Source organism: Hoplias malabaricus, chromosome 2 (assembly GCF_029633855.1).
Source record: "Hoplias malabaricus isolate fHopMal1 chromosome 2, fHopMal1.hap1, whole genome shotgun sequence".
NCBI lineage: Eukaryota > Metazoa > Chordata > Actinopteri > Characiformes > Erythrinidae > Hoplias > Hoplias malabaricus.
The window spans coordinates 34499023-34518176 of record NC_089801.1 but is presented as its reverse complement, the minus strand read 5'-3'; the positions used below and the strand labels follow the sequence as shown (position 1 = coordinate 34518176).

Here is a 19154-nt window from a genome sequence, read left to right as displayed (position 1 = left end):
TGTTGCTTCATATACCAGTATCACTAATGCATGTTGTAAATGATGCTTTGTGGTGAGCTTTATGGAATTTCATAATAACAACACAATAATCTATTAATTTTGCCTAAGTCAAACATTGTAAGTGTGCAGTTATTTAGTTGTTTTCATGTTGTAAGGCTCACATTGGGCAGAGCTTCTAATGAGAGTAATGCTGTGCTAATATTTAATCTTGGGAAAGCAGTCCTGTTCTACAGGGAGCAACAGAGCTCCTGTTTGAGGGTTAGAGGGTAAACAGGTGAACTCAAAGTGTGTGATTCAAAAATGATTCTAAATAAATCACCAGTAGATATGGGCTGAGTATATTAGTTCCAACACGTCTTATCTATAATTGCCAATGGATTTGGCAAGTGCTTAATAAGGAGAAACACCCAGACTGAATTATGACAAGACAAAATATTCTATTTACTATAAAAAAAATCTGTAAATCTGTAGAAAATGCATTGTAGTAATGTTCATGTGTGTTATGTGAAGCACTGTAATGTTTTAAGATTAAGCAGTAAAAGTGAAATAATGATTGTTTTTCATGCTAACTGTAATAAAGAACACACTCCATCACAGCATGTCATCAAGTTACATCAATTCAAAAACATTAAGTGAAGTTTTAGGCTTTAACTGAAACTTTAAACCTATGTCTAACATAAAGAATCATTCACTGTGGACTCTACATTTATGATAAACGTGTGCAGAAAAGCAGTAATTTTAAAAATGCTGATACTGAACTTCTAAATGAATCATAAATGATTTGGACAAATACAAGCAGACCGGTTCTGTTCATTTGAATTGACCAATAGGAGCGCTACCTCTAGTCACGTGATGCACTGGAAGGCGCAGTAGTCCGTGATGTTGAAAGTGAAAGTGAAATCCAGACACACGACCGTGGTCTCACTGAACTTCAGGGATTTTTAGGATTTCTGCCACAAAAATGGACGCAGTCGGATCGGGTCAGTAATATACCGCAGTATGTGCATAATCTGATATTAAGTGTGTATTTACATAATTAAACCATTTAGGCCAACATTAATAAAAATATTCGCTTTTGTTGTGTCTTGCAATTTCTTTTAATCAAACTACGCCAGGGTTGCTGTGATCCGTATTTATTTATTAATTTAATAGAATACTGTTTATACGTGCTTAGTTTAATTAGATAAAAATAGGTTATTTCTTGTACTGATATTGTATCTGATGCTGAATATGAATGAATATATGTACATCCTATGTTTGATATATTTCATTATGCATTAGAATCTACACGGTGTTAGTATGGTTTGTGTGATTTATTATGAAATAAAAACTGTGCACACACCCCAGCTACCAAAGACTAGCGATTCTGGCTCAGGCTCGGCACTGTCGGCTGGCGAGGCGATTATCATCAACTACATCCATCTCTGCAGGCCGGAGGCCAGCATGTGGGCGGAAACAGCAAGTGGGAAGGGCGTACGCAGCAAGTGGGCGATCTATGTTTTGTGGGAAGGCGAATGTAGGAAAAGCAGCCTTTGTGATTTGAAAAAAGGGCACAGTTTCTCTCCAACAGAACTAGGTACCCTCTACTAGTTATAGTTTAAAATATTAGGTTTCAGTGAAAACGAAATACATAGCACTCCTGATATTTTAATTATATATTTTTGGTGATCTGATTATGGGGTGAACTGCTAACTTATGAAATCCATTAGGTCTCTCATGTCTACAATCATTATTTTAAGTTGATTACAGAACTATAGGACTGTATTATTTGTTTTGTACTCAGCACAGTATTGGATTATAATCATTTTAAATGTGTAAACCCTTAATACAATAATTAACACTGTAGAAAATGGCCCACTATTCAAATAAATATTTAAAGCAGCTCCTTTCCATTAATGGACATGGGAGAAACGGTGTTAATAATTTGCAAATAATCATAATATTCAGCAAACCTGCCATGAGCACTCAGTCATAGTGGGTGTGTATGGCAATAGAGTCAGTGCTTGTAGTTACAAGCTAGGTGAACTTAATAAGATGGAAATTCACTGTAATTTAGTTAACTTAAAACTAAGAATAGTTCCTTTTCTTGGTTTTAAATGATTCTTTATAGAAGTATGTCCTTGTTGTAGAGTATTATGTGTGGTATGGTTGACATGGAGCGCTAAAGAGAGTATTATTGGCGCAACCTGGTGGGTTGGATAGGACGATAAAAGCCCCAGGATCACCAATAATTTCGACTTCCGCTTTTGATCAACCAAGGTGGTGTGTTTGGGCGTGCAGCGTCGTCGCGGCGGTGGAAGTTGAGTCGTATTTCTCTGGCTGAATTGGAAGCCAAGTGTCCGAGTTTTAAGCAGGTTTCTAGCCTTGCTTGACTACCCAGCGAGCTATAGGGTAGATGGTGGTTCGAGGCCAAGGGATAACTGACTTCGCCGTTAAATCTTATACTTGATTGCAGTTGCCTGAATGTCATTGTTCCTGTGCTGGTTGATCGCACTTTGCAGCAGCTAGGTTGGTGTTTCTCTTTTTTTATATTAGTGCATCTTGCTATTAACCTTTTAGACTTTGCCAGAAGTGTTGGGCTGAATGGGTGTGGTCCCGTTGTTCACTATTGAATTCAAGACTCGTGTTAATGTGACTTGATTTTATGCTGTGTTGACTGAATAAAGTGCCCTTTGTTAAGCAGTCTTATTACTCATTTATTTGAGAAACCTGACAGGGAATCCCATACCCTTTAGACAATTGGGGTGGCGTAGTCGTGGTTATTGTATGTGGTGATAAGCTCTTTTATTCTATAGAGGGTGCATAGTAGCCCTGGAGCGTGCCCCCCACCACATATGTATTACTCTTTGCGTTCAGATGATCACATATGCTTTGATTTGGCATCAGAACCAGGTCCTGGAACACCCTACTCACAAAATTAGTTGAATCAAGTTTGTTTGAACAGGTCGAATAGAATCAGAATTAGATAACACTGGCTTAGACTGTCAGAAAGCCTCCCTTTCTTCTTACCTGGATTGTGCATGTGAATTTGTAGAAGGACTATCATTCACTGGAAGGAAGGCAGGAACACACCAATCCCTCACAGGGTGCACACACCGAGTTGCCAATCCACCTACCAACTCCTCACAGACCGTCACATGGGGTGTGGATCAAACCCACAACCTCCAAGTTCCTGGAGCTGTGTGACTGCATCACTACCTGCCGCACCACTGTGCCGCCCGAAGGGCTATCAATTTATTTTAATATTGTTCATGTAATGAATGTACTCTACATTAAGTTGCACCCATTACTAACACAGATGTGCAAACGTGCACACACTGCCTCTCTAATCCCTGTAGAGAAATACTGACAATACAATTGGATTCTCTGGAGTAGAGAAACATGAACCTAATGCCAGGTGAGGAATATATAGCACCCCAGCACTGAGCTGTGCTGATGAACCCATATTTACTGTCATGTCTCTTGTTAGGAAGTGAGTAGTAGCCTATATGTAAGCAAACATTATCATTCTCAGTACATGTGGTCTCAGTTAAATGGTTATTCTCTTTTTATTGCAAGAATTTCACATATTAATCCAACCACAGACAAGTCTGGCATAACTACAAACATCACATTGACCCTGAGACTCTGCTCATCAACACAAGCTTTTAGAAACTGCTCCATATCACCTGTTTTTAAAAACAAATAAAAAGGGTTCTTTAGCCTATGGGTAACAACTACATATCTCGAAGCCAGCGACGTGCTTGAGTTGTGCTTAAAATGTTCTTCCGCGCTCCTTGAAGCTGTACCGCCCACTTGAAGCTGTACGGCCCACTTGGAGCTGCCTCCGTCCTGCAGAGATACCCTTCTCTGCGATACCGTGAATTCAGCTCTGGGCTGAGTCACACACAGACAGAGAGTCTGCGCAGGAGCGAAAGAAAAAAAGTTTGAGTATCGATCTTTTTACACGAGTATTGATCAATACCAATATCAGCATTGGTATCAATATTATCGATATTTGGATCGATCCGCCCACCTCTAGTTAGCACACTGCACTGATCAGAGCATTTTTTTAAATACTGCGTGTTAATCGTATGTGGCCTATCTCTATAAATAAAAGACAATACTGGTTACTGTCTGGAAAACAATGTAGCAAATATTAAATAAACGGAATACTTATTTTAAGTTGTTAAATGCCATACAGTTATAGGTAAGATAGGGAGACAGTGGGTGGCACGGTGGCGCAGCAGGTAGTGTCGCAGTCACACAGCTCCAGGGGTCTGGAGGTTGTGGGTTCGATTCCAGCTCCGGGTGACTGTCTGTGAGGAGTTGGTGTGTTCTCCCGTGTCTGCGTGGGTTTCCTCCGGGTGCTCCGGTTTCCTCCCACGGTCCAAAAACACACGTTGCAGGTGGATTGGCGACTTGAAAGTGTGTGAGTGTGTGAGTGAATGTGTGTGTGTCTGTGTTGCCCTGTGAAGGACTGGCGTCCCCTCCAGGGTGTATTCCCGCCTTGCGCCCAATGATTCCAGGTAGGCTCTGGACCCCCGCGACCCTAAATTGGATAAGCGGTTACAGATAATGGATGGATGGAGACAGTGCCGTGCTTAAGTTTTTGAAGACAACTGGACTGGAAGTACAATGAAGATTTTTTTTTTTTTTTCTGTGACTGCTGTGCACAAGCAGCTCTCACCGGATTCAGGGAACAGCTTCATCCTGTAAGTATTTCTGTTTAACCTTTTATTTTTGGACGCATAAGAGCCGCCCAAATGTAATTAACATCGTTAATGTTATGTTTGTTATTCTATCAATTGCTGTATGTTAGCTACATAGCTACATATTATTGAACCGTTTTTTTTATAATGACAAACTTTAGCTAACCTGTTTAACATTAACTAGCTAGCTCCTTTTTTCCCTCTGACATAGAAAACATTTAAATTATATGACAATCGCTCTTACATTAGACTAATATTTTAATTTTAGCAATTATGTCGTTCATGGCATATTTTACAAGAAGCATGTGAGCATTTTTTGGGTTTTATGTCACACAGGACCGCTTCCCTCAGTATAAGAAATAAAACAAATGAAACTGTCTAAATACAAGAAGACAAAAAGTAGGTTAAAATACATTCTCAATCTCAGTGCTGTTTTTTGGTGTAATGTAAAGTATAATTCCACATAAAATCATTCTTTGTTAGGGAATAGCACTGATGTTGGGCTGATGATTAATGGGTTGAAGGAGGTTAAATAGAAAATGATAGAAGCCTGTTTATTGAGATAAAAAAGAAACAAATGCATGTGAAGTAGTTCATTTTTGGAGCTGTGAAATTTGTTAAAATGTTCAAAATTAACTATGAACATGAACTTATTAATTTTCTTTATGTAATTATGTAAAGATGGACTGCAGCAAGAAAACTAGTCGGGCAGTGAGAAATGCAGATAGGAGTTTAATTTATTTATATGAGATCTTTAGCATCAGTTTGCAGCATATTCGTTTGTGTAATAGTTTGTTCTATAACCTGATAATCTTGCCACATTTGAAGCTCTGTAGTTAAGGAATTTGCATGCTAAAGCAGTTTACAGGTTTTCATTAATGATTTTTAAAGAAAATATATTGAAGAAAACAGAACAAGTACATAATCTCTCTGTTTAATTATAGAGCTGGAATTCAACAAGGGGTACAACTGAGGTGACTACACTTGAGCGTTCTTTCACTACACTGCACGTCCTGAAGATCTCTGTTGTCCAGGCTGCCAGAGATGAGAATACGGCTGATATTTCCATCATTGTTGAGGGCAGTGAAGTATTGACAAAGTGTGACAACACAGCAGAGGCTTGTAAACTGTTGATGGAACTAATGTATGTCATGAATCTGAGCCTAAGTCTAATGTGTACTTACACATGTTTGTGGAAACTCAGACTGTTGTAAAGTACCCTTCTGCCATGTAGAAACTTTTTTTTTTTTACTTTTACAAACCCACTGGTGAAATATTTAGTTTTTGATTATAAGCGTTTGCTTATTTGGCCTGATGGCCTTAATGTAGTAAATTACATAGTTTTAAAGAAAATTCTGAATGTAAATGGCAGTTCTTAGGGTGTAAAACCAATTATGTTTCTTTGAAAAACAGTGTTTGAATGTTAATTGGATTTAGGAAATCAATGACAATTTCAAATGCCAGCTACAAATGTATTTTCTATTTATTGATTTTTTGTACTGTTTGTATACATTGCAATTGCTGTATGTTAACATTGTTTCAAGGTTGTATGAAAAGCACAGTTACTGATCTCATCACACTGAACTGGGCTTTAAACACCATGTATGTACACTGTCAGAAATGTTCTCAATATGGTGGTACCTTTTGCTGTCTCTGTGGTGGTACCCTCAAGGGTATATATTTGTACATTTAATTAGGAACATAATTCTATTATAATTGTAGATTTTAAAATGTGTTGATTTCATACACACTGTTTCATCTCCAGGACTTTTATTATGTTTTTTTGTTATATGACACATTTCTATAATGAAATATTACAAACACTGGAGAAGAGAATGCAATGTACATTTAAGGAACAAAACTGGACTTTTAAATACTGTTGTACCTTTAGTGACCAATATTGTACCTTTTTTTTGAGAGTGTAAGTTGTTATTTAATAAAGCATTAATTTCTCCATGAACCTGATTCTATCCTTTTCTGAGGGAAGGGGGTTGGTGTGGCAGCAGTGAGGAAGGTGTATAGAAATAAACTATTACCACCGGTAATGAACCAGATCTGGGCAGAGTCTGGCAATTATGGCTTCTGGCACAAACTCGGCCGTAGTCCGGTTACCGCGATTTAGCTATGGCTTTCCGGAGTAGGGCCGAGTCATTTGAGCCGCGTCATTAGCCTCAACACTTGGGCCGAGATTTTCCCAGAGGCGGGCCAGAACTATTGGCCCACTCTATGGCCGTTGCATTCCTGAGACAGGATTTAAAGACAGCAGTATGTGAACACTGCGCCAGGACACTTATTTAATAACGCACACTTGTCAGAATAATTACAACATTGAAGTTATTGGAGCAGATCAGGCATTCAGTTCAGACATTACTCTGAGCCTTCCTCCCTCAACACTGCCTCAGTACTGAGGTCGTTTCATTTATTGTAATCTTTATTTTGTTTCTCTGCATTTGTTTGATTACAGGTCAGAGCTCCTGTCCAATTACAGAGACGCTGAGGCCACTTTGTAAATACTTCACTATTAAAACTGGAGAGACACTAAACTGTTACAGTGAGATAAAGACGGTCCTTCATAAACGAAGGCCAGAGCTACAGGAGGTGTCTGTGTTGGACAAGTGTGATGTCATTCTGGTTTTCTCTCCTGACACTGACGCAGCACTAAATGTCCTGCCAGGTAATTCATGCTTCAAAACATTACTCTACAAGTTTGTATTCTTAATGAAAGTTAGAAGTGTGCTCTGCCAGCAATTACTTTTAAGTATTAAATGTATGGACATCATGTTAGACATAGCAGACTTACTGATCCTGTAACCATTAATGTAATAAGACAAAACATGCAGTTTCATGAGTGTCATATGGCATTAGACATTAAAAGCACTTTTCAGATCACTGTAGCTATGATCTGATTCTGCACAACCCTTCAATTCAAAGACACTGTGAAATTAATTTTATTTTTTCTTAACATTTATTGTTGTAATAATGGGGTGTAGACGTAAGGGATGGAGGTAAGTGCGGGAGGCTTTATTACAATAACTTAAAGGAAACTAGACAGAGGGACACTAAACACAAGGGCGAAACACTAAACAAGGACTATACAGAACTAAGGGGCTAAATGCTAAACACTAAACAAAACACTAAACAAGGAATCTAAACATAAAACACAAGAGTTAAACAAGTCTAAACACAGGTCATTAAAATAGATCAATGCCAAGGACCATGAACAACAACCAAACATACTTACAATGACCCACAAACAAGAAACGCTAACAAGGACTATAGAAAGACAACACCAACAAGAAACACCTGGGTACACATGACACTAGAAACACAAGGGAAGGGTATCATATGACCTGGGAGCAAGCAGGAAGCAGACACAAGACATGGGGAAACAGTCACATGACAAGGGGAGCACAGAACAGAAACAATACAAAAGAGAACACCAAAACAGCACGTTACAATTGTGTTTCTTCCCATGTTCTTTTTTCAGATATTTTTCCATTGGTATGTAGGTGTTTTAACTGTTTTTAGGGAAATATGTGTTATGAATTATACTTACATAAACAATAGCACAATGGCATTTTTGTATTTACTGAAATTACATGTAAAATTAATTTTGATAAAAATATCTTTTAAATAATTAATAAATACAGTTAAATAATAATTAGGTGTGGCACCAGGGACCTGGAGGTTGTGGGTTCAATTCCCGCTCCGGGTGACTGTCTGTGAGATGTTTAGTGTGTTTTACCCGTGTTTCGCGTGGGTTTCCTCCTGGTGCTCCAGTTTCCTCCCACGGTCCAAAAACACACATTGGTAGGTGGATTGGTGACTCAAAAGTGTCCATAGGTGTGTGTGAGTGTGTGAGTGTCACCATGCGAAGGACTTGTGTAATTCAGAGTATGTATCTAATGTGTGTCGCCCTGTGAGGGTCTGGCGCCCACTTCAGAGTGTATTCCTGCCTTGTGGCCAGTGATTCTGGGTAGGCTCCGGACCCACTGCAACCCTGGGAACTGGATAAGCGGTTACAGACAATGAATGAATGAACAAATAATAATTAATTAAATAGTATTAATAAAAAAAACAGTACCTCATTCAAATTCCATTATAGTTCAGTAGACCCTTATGTAAAGAAGATGATCTTGTGAATCTATGTAAACATAATAAAAAATAAAATGCAATGTTCTATTACTAATAGTAATATGAAAGCTTTTGTAAATCATTAAATAATGGAATCAATGTCAGAAACAAACTTATAACACAGTCTTACAACAAAACGTATGACAGTCCTTTACTGTAATCTGACAAACCTCTAACTGCCCCAATAAACTCAAAAAGCTTCAAAATAGGAGTTAACAGTCAAATGAAAAGGTGTAGTCCTGTTTACTTTCTGTGGAGAAGGAGTTTGTGAGTGAAAACACATCACAGAAGTTGACTTTGGATTGAATATATATATATATATATATATATATATATATATATATATATATATATATATATATATATAGATAGATAGATAGATATAGATATAGATAGATAGAATATAAATATAATCATATATATATGATCATATTTAATGGATTGTTATTGTTATATGAAGTGTATGCTAACTGAGGAAATGATGCAGAAAAATCTAAACCCCTCATTCCACAGTGTCCAAGCCTGCGATTCTGTTTGTGCTCCATCAGCCATGTGACCACAATAAGAATCTTCATGGCAGCAACACACATGTACCCAGAGAGGACACGTTCAGAGTGGACTGTCTGCTTAATGATAAAACAGGTTTACAGAAATGCGATCAAAATGATGAAGCACTGTGCAGAGTTGCAGACTGGTTAATTCCTGAGGTGAGTCCTGCTGGTTTAGATTAAAAATATATATTAGGAAATTCTTGTGTAATTCTATTCATAGTTTTGACAGGAATGTAATTTTACTTCACAGAGATCAAGGCGTCAGAAATGTAAAGTAAGTTTCAATTAATGTGCTTTTTAACTTTAAAGATGAGAGCTAAAATAACCTTAAATTGTAGAGAGATTTCAGTGAGATTCCCAATATCTCTTTGTTCCACAGGCCGTGGAAGAAGACTCAAGTCTGTGTAAGTTATATCTCCAACATTTAATATGGGGGAGGGCAGGTGGTGATTTACCCCTAAAATGTTCAAGTCAGAAATTTAATGATGACATTTTTTACATTGACTACTATTGAGATACTAGGCAGTCTACTGATGACAATAAACACATGTATTTACTTAATAACAAGCAAAGTTTTGATGAAGACAACAAAAGAACAAGATTAAACTTGTGGCATTAAAGAGTGTGTGAAGTTTATTGGGAGTGGGTTGTGTCGACCAGTGAATTCAGTTCCAGTGAAATGTGGTAAAAAGTTTAGTTAACAAAGGTGATATTAAACTGAATTTGGAAAGGAGTCAGTACCCAATGCTGTGTGGTATTCTTTAAATATGGCCTGATTCCCACTCATGCCTGATAAATAAAATTAATATGCTATTCATAAACAAACAAACAAACAAACAAACAAACAAATAAATAAACAAATAAATAATTAAATAAATAAATGTATTTAAAAAAGAGGTTTTGGTTCTGGAGAATGTAAAACATGGCATTTCAGCATTAGAAGCATTTCTATCTGTGAAATGTAGTGTTCTGTGTTATTATGGTGCATTTGGGCCAGGATGTCCTGCTACCACCTACCAGCAAATCATAAATGGTCTGGACCTGGGAATGTGGGACATGCAGAATCACAGTGACCTTTAACTCATTAAATGTATATATATATATATATATATATATATACACAGCCATGTGAAAAGGTTAGGACACCCCATGACATTATAATCCTTGTCTTTCTGAACATATTTAAACATATAAACATTTGATCTTCATTTAAACAGTACTGAGAGATGGAGCTTATATAACTAAACAAATAAAACTCAAGAAATTATTTATAAACATAAGTTGTAAAATGTAATGAACAAAAATCTACATTTCTTATGAGGAAAAAGTTAGAACACCCTATGCCCTAATCACTGGTATTTCCCACATTGTCTGAAATAACCTCAAATGGATGTTTCCTGTCACCATCTACTAGTCTCCGACATCGACTGTGAGGTGGTTTTTCCCATTCCTCCATGCAGAATTCCTTCAGCTGTGTGATATTTGAGGGGTTTCTTGAATGCACAGATCACCCCACAGCATCTCAGTAGGATTAAGATCCGGGCTCTGACTTGACCATTTCTTACTTTTAAGTCATTCCTTGTGAATTTACTGGAATGGTTTGGCTCATGGTCATGTTGCATGGTCCATGTCCACTTCAGCTTCAGCCTTTTGAAAGATATTCTCAAATTTTCCTCAAGCACCCTCTGATACAGTGAAGAATTCATAGTAGATTCTATGATGGAGAGCTTGCCAGGCCCCTGCTGCAGCAAAGCAGCCCCAGACCATGACATTTCCACCTTATTCTTGCCCTTATGTATTTTTGACAGCAAGGGTTTCCTCCTTGTGCAGTCGTTTCCTGATGGTAGATGCATGTACCTTGACATCAACTGTGTCAGGAGTCATTTGTAGGTCCTGTGATGATATTTTAGGATTGTTGGAGACTTCTTTATGCATCTTGAGGTCTGCTGTTGGACTGAACTTGTTAGGATGGCCTAACCTGGCCATGTCGGCAGGTGGTTTAAATGTTCTCCACTTAGAAATCAGCAATTCTACTGTCTGGAAAATAATTTACAAATGTTATGAGATCTTTTTACATCCATTCCAAGGCTCATACATCTATAACCTTCTTTCTGAAAGCCTCAGAGATCTCTTTAGATCTCGACATGGCGATACCACTCACTTCAGCCACCAAGGGCAAATCAAACTAATGTCTAAGGTTTAAATAAGAGCCTCCTCCAATGTCCTCTTTAATGATGGTCTAATCATTTGCAGCTGATGTGGTGTATCTGATTCTAAATATAGACATTTTAAACAGTAATAAATGTAGGGGTGTCCTATCTTTTTCCTCACAACAAATGTACAATTTTGTTGATTAAATTTTACAACTTGTGTTTATAAGTAATTTCTTCAGTTAAATTTGTTTAGTTATATCAGCTCCATCTCTCAATACTCATATGTCATTATGTTTAAAAATGTTCAAAAAGGCAAAGGTTTTCATGGGGTGCCCTAACTTTTATACTTTACACCAAAGGCTGAACATATTTTGTCACTCACAGATCTGTAATGCTGGATCACTTCCCTCAATAAATAAATGACCAAGTGTAATATTTTTGTCACATTTGTTTTTAAGGGGTTTATTGGGTTCTATTTATTTACTATTGGGGCCTGTGCAGAAATCTGATGTTGTTTAGTTCATATTTATGCAGAAATATAGAAAAGAACTTTACAAACTTTCAAGCACAACTGTATGTGTTTTTAAAAATATATGCATTTTTCAGATCCTCCACAAGAAGAAGCCAAAAAAATGTTCACCTATTTTGGGAAAACATTGCCCCTTCATAAAGATTTTGTGAGAAATCTTTGCAAACACATAGCAGGACTGGAAGAGGTGTCTACACTGGAGGAGTGTGATTTCGTTCTGGGTCTTGGCTCTGTTTCTCGTACTGGAACTCCCAACAGAGAGGCACTGCGGAAGCTGAAAATGATACCTGGTAATACACAGTACATTAGAAAACGTGAGGTAGCTTTTGTCTTCCTGTCAGGTTTAGCTCTGATTGATTTACTGAATTAATTCTTCACTTTCTTTTGTCAGACACTAAGCCTGCTGTTCTAGTGGTGCTTCATCACATGTCCAACACAAACACGAGAGTTCCAGACAGCAGCACATTTGTTACCAGAAAGAATACACGCATAGTGAACTGTGTGTATCAGGATGATCAAAAATTACCACAGTGTCCTCAGAATGATGAATCATTGCGCATAATTTCTGACTGGTTAATCCCTGAGGTGAGTCATTGTCTGTAGTTCTATTAATATATTAATCAACGCATATATTGCCTGCTGGTTGACCTCTGGCATAGATTCGTAATTTTTTAGAGATATGGGTCTGAATTTTTTATTCCGATTTTGTTTATGTGAATATTTTATCACCTCAAAATTTAAAGTTTGTCAAATTCCATACAAAAATAATTAAAATATAAGATATCCATACAAATACAATTAAAATATTCAAAATTCAGACAAATATAATTCAAATATTCAGAATTCAGATTCAAATACTTATGTCATTAATTTAGCTCCATAATTGACAAAGTTTATTTTGATTGAATGATTGTTTAGACTTGTGCTTAAACACACAAAAGTCAGATTTGTGTAACTCGAGGTCGATTTCTTATGGCTACAATTTGATTTTTATAGGACAAGAAAGAATCTTCAAGTCCAGTCAAATGTAAGTTATAATCTCTGTGGAACCACCTGAATGCTTCGTTAGTTTGGAATACAGATTTGCCTTTGTTTATTTTGGGGACTTTGCTAATAAATATATTATTTTAAAGATGTACCACAGAAAGAACCTGAACCTGTGAAAACCTACACTGCTTTTGTGTGGAACACACCGGGATTTCATCTTGATTTTATGAGAATTCTCAAACTAAGGGCAGGTCTACGGGAGGTGTCTACAGTGGAGGAGTGTGATGTCATTCTGACATTTTGTCGACTTGTTTCTGATGCAGCAACTGACATTAAAGAGGCACTGCAAAAGCTCAGTGATTTATCTGGTAATACACATTCCAATACTGATTAGTCCAAACCATTTTTAAAACCCCCAATTTGCAGTAGATATTTGTAAAATGTGTATTGAGGTTTTGTTAAATTAAATAAGAATAAGAATCTGTTCTCTGGAACCTTAACTGACAAAAGCACAAAGAAAAGTTGTCACTGACCACCTCAATTTTATTTTGTAAGTATGTTGTAAATATGTTTAGAATTTAATTCCTGGCAGCATACTCTCAAAAACTTGGGACAGAGGTTTGTTTGCCACTATCTATCACTGTATCCCTAAATTACACTGTTTAATAATTTGGGAAGAGGGAGCAGTAATTGCTTAAGTTGTGTAGGTAACACCGTTAACTCTATACATGAACTTATGCAGAAAAGCCACAATTTTTCATGGTTAGGGATGATGTTTGAGGGTATTATTTATATTCCACTGATATAGGTATTTTCGAAAGACATGTGTCTCCCTCATGCCATTGTTTCTTTAAGTGCAGTCCATGGTTATTTCAGCAAGACAATGCTAAACTTATTTTGCATGTGTTTCTACATTGTGGAGTCTTCTATTGAAAATGTATAACAGTGATGATTTAGCAGTGATTATTTAGCAACTGCAACACTTTGTATTCTCAGATCCCAAACTGTTAAACAGTGTAATTATTAGAAAAGGTGATATACACCTCTGTCTCATATTTTTTGGAGTGTGTTGTAGGCATTAAATTTGATATGTGTTTATATTTGCAAAAATACAGTCCAGTTTGTTATTGTCAACATTGGAAATCTTTTCTGTGTGCTTCTGTCAGTTAATTAAATATTAAAAAGAATGAACAAATCAGAGAACATTGCTTCTATTGCAATGAACAAAATACCCTGTGGGCGCAGCAGGTAGTGTCGCAGTCACACAGCTCCACGGACCTGGAGGTTGTGGGTTCGATTCCCGCTTCGGGTGACTGTCGGGAGTTCTCCCCGGTCCACGTGGGTTTCCTCCGGGTGCTCCGGTTTCCTCCCACAGTCCAAAAACACACGTTGGTAGGTGGATTGGCGACTCAAAAGTGTCCGTAGGTGTGAGTGAATGTGTGTGTGTGTCTGTGTTGCCCTGTGAAGGACTGGCGCCCCCTCCAGGGTGTATTCCCGCCTTGCGCCCAATGATTCCTGAATTGGATAAGCGGTTACAATGAATGAATGAAAATACCCTGTCAGAAATGGAGCTTGTATTGTTTAAAGCACATTAAGTACTCATTATTAAAATCAGAATTTTCTGAGTATATTTGGTAGCAGCTTATTCGTTTGCTTGAAGTCTCATTGTTGATTGATTCACTAAAGTAACTGTGCTTTCTCTCTCAGCAACCAAGCCTGTTCTTCTGGTGGTGCTTCATCAGACATTTGACATCACTGGGACGGTAGCAGACAGCAGCAAATATGTAACCAGAGAGAACACAATAGAGAACAATGAGACCCTCAGAAATGTCTCAAAGTGGATTAAGAATATGGTATTTGACTTCATTGTTGGATGTTTCTGATGAGTTCATTTAGGTTCAGAAGTGAATTGTTGCTTTGCTATGTCACACGTGCAAAAGATGTCTACTTCTATAAGGACTATTTCTTTTTCACAGGCAAACTGGTCAGCATCACTGCCTAAAGCTTTAACCAATTTTAGAAAGGTACGTGTGTATGAATTCATTTTATCTCATCGTTAGAAGTCATTATGCACAGTGCTTTTTTGCAAGTGTGGCTTTTCTTTCAAAACTATTGAACGTTCAATAAATACATTAAACAATAACTGCTGTGTGGGCCCTCAGGTTTGGAAAGCCCTGTAACTTGTATCTTTTTACTTGTTTTCTTACAGAAAATGGTGACATATAAAGGTCAGTGGGCTTCATTTCTGTAATATTAATATTATTATTACTATTATAATATATTAGTATCACTTCTGCATATTCTTATCTGAAGTCAGTCCTAAATTATTTTGTTTCTGTTTAATATGCTATGGGGGGCAGGGTGGCGCAGCAGGTAGTGTCGCAGTCACTCTGGTTGTCTGTCTGTGAGGAGTTTGGTGTGTTCTCCCCATGTCCACTTTGCTTTCCTCCGGGTGCTCCGGTTTCCTCCAGGTGCTCCGGTTTGGTCTCACGGTCCCAAAACACAAGTTAGTAGGTGGATTGGCAACTCAAAATTGTCCGTAGGTGTGAATGTGTGTGTTGCCCTGTGAAGGACTGGTGCCCCCTCCAGGGTGTGTTCCTGCCTTGCACCCAATGATTCCGGGAAGGCTCCGGACCCACCACGACCCTGAGCTGGATAAGCTGTTACAGATAATGAATAGTATGCTATGATAGTTGTACATATTTTAACTGATTAAAATTTCATTTAAATTTTTACATTATTCAAATCTGTTACTCTCTGCAAATACAGACTCCTGCACAACTTCAGAAAAACGTCAGTCACCGCTTCACAAATACTTCAGAGTTATGCTTGGAAAGACGCTAAACTGTAATGCAGAGATAAAGATAAACCTTCACCGTCAAAGGATGGAGCTACAGGAGGTGTCTACACTGGAGGACTGTGATGTCATTCTTGTTTTCTGTCCTGTTTTGCCACCACTTGGAATTTACATTGAAGCAGTACTGAGAATTCTATTCGGCCTTTCAGGTACTTCATGAATCAGCTCTTTTTGTCTTTGTTTGCCCTCAACCCTGAAAGGAATTAAGCAAAAAAGACAGTGATGAGATAAATACATTTTTATAATAATGTATTTCAGTGTCATACACTTTAATTGTAATTTATACATATACACTATAATGAAGTCTTAATTTAACTCAATGTTATGAAGTAAAAATAAGTCTTTCCTTCCGCAGCCTCCAAGCCTGCTGTTCTGATGAGTCTCCATTACATGTCTAATTGGGACTAGGTTTATTGGGAAAAAGAAGTGTTACTGTGCTAGGTTAAGCCTGAAAAGTGAAAATGTTAAATAATTCATAACAAATTAATATATTTATTTGATATTAATAAATTATTTTTTATTTATGAGGCATATATATTATATTACAATAAAGCAAATACCATAAATTAGGAAAAGTATATGAAGCAAAATGTATGAGTTATTTGAAGTAAACTGATGTAATGATGCAGAGTTTCACTAAACTCACTCTGAAATCTTTCCTTCTGCAGTCTCCAAGCCTGCGGTTCTGATGGCACTCCATCACACATCTGACATGAATAAAATACTTCCAGATATCAGCAGAATTGTGACCAGAGAGAACACATTCACAGTCGACCTTCTGTTCCAAGAAGACAGAGGATTACTGGAGTGCACTCGAAATGATGAGGCCTTGTGCCGAGTTGCAGATTGGTTAATACCAGAGGAGAATTGTGGTCTATAGTCTTAGTTAATGCTAAATTAGGGTTAACGTTTGCTTTATTTTATAACCTTTACAAGAAAAGATTTAAAAAAGAGCTGAGAAAAGTGAGAATTTGATCTGTAACATATGGAAGCCTGTTTCCACCACATAAAATAAAATAAATTCATTAATATGCAACTTGCTAATTAATATTTTGTGATACTATCTCATTATTATAGTGTAGTACACTATGATGAATGTGCATTCATTTTACTGAAAGAAATTTGACTTTTTGGGACTTAATCTGCTGAAAGTTTTCAGTGACCTCTCTTCACTCTCAGTCACTCTTCCCAGTCCCAAGCCCAGATCAGAATCTGAGATAACAGCCAGACGAGTCGTAAACCACACAACAAGCCACTCCAGGCCCTGTTTATGACTCAAGGTCTTAAAGGTCTCCTCAGTGGAATGCAGAGAGACACACAGAGACTCACAGAATATTCAACTTTGATTCAATGTTCTCTCACACATATTAATGACTGTTAAAACTAAAAGAATCAAACATTTCTTAATTCATAAGTTCTTACCTGGTAAACAAGCTGCATATGGGTACACCTGTGTGAAATTAATTCCATTTAGACAATCAAAACAGGTGGAATTAATTTACATGTGTTTAAAATCACCTGTTTATATAAACGTATGTAGGAACCAAGGTAGCCACATACTCTGTGTGTTATTTGGTAAAGAATGATGTAAAACATGGTTTTGTCTGAATGACATTACTTTGTGTCTTTTATATTGTAAAAGCATGATTCAGAATTCTTGGATATTCATTCAACAGGAGTCTTCCTCAAGTCTTTGTCTTGTCAAGTCTCATAAATTGCATGGGTACAGGAAACATCCAATCAGGAGCAAGAGATGCTCCAATCCTCAATCCCTGAGGACCAATCAGGCCTTCAAGGCAGGGTTCCTAAAATCTGGTTAAAAACGAGTGGCGCGAGAAGCTTAGTCTCTTCTCTTCAGCTCAGTACTTTCTAGAGAAGCTCTTCAGCTCTCTTCAGACTACTTCAGAAGCTCTTCAGATCTCTTTTATGGCTCTCTGTTAAAACAGGCTTAGACTTTTCCATCAGGGTCTAGGCAGAACAAACCCAGAACCTAGAAAGAAAATGTAGAGAGAGAAGAAAAGATGAGGGGTGGAATGGTGAATCTGCTTCCTGCCCAGAAATTCAGCTAAGAGAGCCCAGAAATTCCAATCTGAAGTTTTATTTTTATTTCTAGAAGAAAAAAACTGTAGTTAAAGAAAAACTATATTGTAAATTCATCAAAGATTAATGCCACGCCCAGAGCATGAAAGAGATCTCAGACCTCTGATCTTCAAAGTGGGGACAAGAGTTCATGATCAGTGACGAAGAAGAAGGCCACATGCTCCCTCAGAATGATCGCCTTCTGAGGTGGTGTCTCTGAGCAAAGGCCACATGCATGGACGTGGCTCTCACAAGGAGGATTAGCAAGGAAGAAGAATCCCACATGCCCCTCAGAATGCCACCAGTTCCAACAGAGTGGTCGCCATGTCCAAGGCTGTGTTATTGACCAAAAACGCCAAATGGAAGAAAAGGTGCAATGCTACAAAGCCCATGTCTGGGAGAAGAAAGTCCAGCACTTCTGTGATGTCCTGCAAGCCATCTTCACTCCTCTCCAGGGATACGTCACATGGTTTCATTCCTTTCATAGCTCAGGAGTGGTGCTGAATGCTTTGCTGGGATAAACTGTAGCCTTTTTAGAATTTAGGGTAATTATCATAGAGAAATTTCCTCATATATTAATCTCTCTGCTCCCTCATAAATTGCTGTAATCCATTTCATTATATGAATGTATAATCAATATTCATTATTTGATATTACCTAATAAATATTAATTAATGAACCAGTTGTGTGATAAAACGAGTTCTTGGTTATTTGTGTGTGCACCTTTCTTGTACAGAGTTATTTCTTTTGGGCAAGATTCAGTTTTGGAGCCAAGAACCTACAGCGGGTCAATGAGCATAATAATTCATTAATAATAATTAATTCTGGCTAATTCCGCTATATTATGTGTAATGACGCTCAGCATTACGGCTGAGATTGGACAGGTAAAGACACTACGTATTACTTAATGGCTCCCAAACATGGAGCTTAGCAATATGAATGAAATAATTAATTATTATTAAAATAATAATTAATTATCACTGACTCCACTACATAAGTCAGTATACTGAGACACTGTAACATTATCTTGAGATAGTATCTCATTTTGAGACAATCACATCGCTAAGATCACATGGCTCTGTTATTGTTTTGTTCCATTTCCCTCCTTGTCTCCTCCTTAGCTCCACCCTCTTGCTGTGCCTCCTTTGTGGTCCTGCCCCCTCTTTAATTGAT

The 19154-nt window shown here is 37.5% G+C and overlaps 1 protein-coding gene across 1 annotated transcript; it reads left to right on the top strand.

Annotated features, from left to right (window-relative positions):
- The first annotated feature begins 898 nt into the window (after positions 1 to 898).
- Positions 899 to 18586, top strand: LOC136682197 (uncharacterized). The gene is made up of 14 exons (XM_066658815.1): positions 899 to 980; positions 7156 to 7365; positions 9339 to 9532; positions 9627 to 9650; positions 9756 to 9780; positions 12136 to 12348; positions 12450 to 12643; positions 13055 to 13085; positions 13192 to 13413; positions 14753 to 14898; positions 15022 to 15069; positions 15255 to 15273; positions 15815 to 16051; positions 16571 to 18586. The coding sequence occupies exons 1-14, from the start codon at positions 962 to 964 to the stop codon at positions 16780 to 16782; spliced, it is 1794 nt and encodes a 597-aa protein (XP_066514912.1). The 5' UTR covers positions 899 to 961; the 3' UTR covers positions 16783 to 18586.
- The last annotated feature ends 568 nt before the right edge of the window (positions 18587 to 19154 follow it).

Bases quoted from the DNA above. Each gene is read 5' to 3' on its own strand.
- LOC136682197 (XM_066658815.1), top strand. The intron at 12,644-13,054 runs GTGAGTCATTGT...TGATTTTTATAG, and splicing joins CTGACTGGTTAATCCCTGAG to GACAAGAAAGAATCTTCAAG. The intron at 13,086-13,191 runs GTAAGTTATAAT...ATTATTTTAAAG, and splicing joins ATCTTCAAGTCCAGTCAAAT to ATGTACCACAGAAAGAACCT.